Source organism: Penaeus monodon, chromosome 28 (assembly GCF_015228065.2).
Source record: "Penaeus monodon isolate SGIC_2016 chromosome 28, NSTDA_Pmon_1, whole genome shotgun sequence".
Taxonomy (NCBI): Eukaryota; Metazoa; Arthropoda; class Malacostraca; order Decapoda; family Penaeidae; genus Penaeus; species Penaeus monodon.
Window position 1 is genome coordinate 16,029,739 of NC_051413.1, and position 1,020 is coordinate 16,030,758.

The window sequence follows — 1,020 nt, forward strand, 5'->3', positions numbered from 1 at the left end:
TGAGATTTGTGATTTGAAATGAAAGTGACCAAGCAAGAATCTGCTGCTTTTGTCTGTGGTTTGCTTGCAGCAAATTGAAATGTATTACGAATGTTTGCCACGGTGTCTCTGCCACAGGGGCGGCTTCTCCTGGGGGCGGCGATCGCCCTGCTGGTGGCCTCATGCCTCGCCAGCTACGGAGCAGGAGCCGCGGGCGGAGGCGGAGGAGGCAGCGGCGACAGCCACGCCGGAGCAAGTGGCGGTCAGAGTGGGTGCAACGATGGCAAAGGAGCGGCGTCCGGAGGAGGAAGTGGAGGCGGTGGATATGGCGGTTCCTCTGGAGGCGGAAGTGGAGGCGGTGGATACGGCGGTTCCTCTGGAGGCGGAAGTGGAGGAGGTGGATACGGCGGTTCCTCTGGAGGTGGAGGAGGAAGTAGAGGCGGTGGATACGGCGGATCCTCTGGAGGTGGAAGTGGAGGAGGTGGATACAGCGGTTCTTCTGGAGGTGGAAGTGGAGGAGGTGGATACGGCGGTTCCTCTGGAGGTGGAGGAGGAAGTGGAGGCGGTGGATACGGCGGTTCCTCCGGAGGTGGAGGTGGAGGAGGTGGATACGGCGGATCCTCTGGAGGTGGAGGAGGAAGTGGAGGCGGTGGATACGGCGGTTCCTCTGGAGGTGGAAGTGGAGGGGGTGGATACGGCGGATCCTCTGGAGGTGGAGGAGGAAGTGGAGGCGGTGGATACGGCGGTTCTTCTGGAGGAGGAAGTGGAGGAGGTGGATACGGCGGATCCTCCGGAGGTGGAGGTGGAAGCACCGGAGGTGGAGGTGGAGGAGGTGGATACGGCGGCCCCGGAGGTGGAGGGGAAGTGGAGGAGGTGGATACGGCGGTTCCTCCGGAGGTGGAGGTGGAGGCACCAGCAGCTACAGCGACTACTCGCGGGGCGACTCCCGCAGCAGCTACAGCGACTACACAGGCGGGCGCGATGGAGGCAGCAGCAGCTACAGCAGCTACCCCGGGGGGCGCGGCGGCCTGCCCTCGGCCG

The 1,020-nt window shown here is 64.0% G+C and overlaps 2 protein-coding genes across 2 annotated transcripts in view; both read left to right on the top strand.

Moving 5' to 3' along the window:
- Window positions 1-90: 90 nt before the first annotated feature.
- On the top strand, window positions 91-819 carry LOC119591065 (glycine-rich cell wall structural protein 1.8-like; the record flags this gene model as incomplete). The annotated part of the gene is made up of 1 exon (XM_037939793.1): window positions 91-819. A coding segment is annotated over exon 1 (729 nt), but the record flags the coding sequence as incomplete, so codon positions are not given.
- Window positions 820-960: 141 nt separating this feature from the next.
- Window positions 961-1,020, top strand: part of LOC119591066 (glycine-rich cell wall structural protein-like) — a 2,078-nt gene continuing 2,018 nt past the window's right edge. The window contains exon 1 of the mRNA XM_037939794.1: window positions 961-997. Coding sequence (XP_037795722.1) covers window positions 961-997 — 37 coding nt within the window. The remainder of the gene's footprint in view (window positions 998-1,020) is intronic.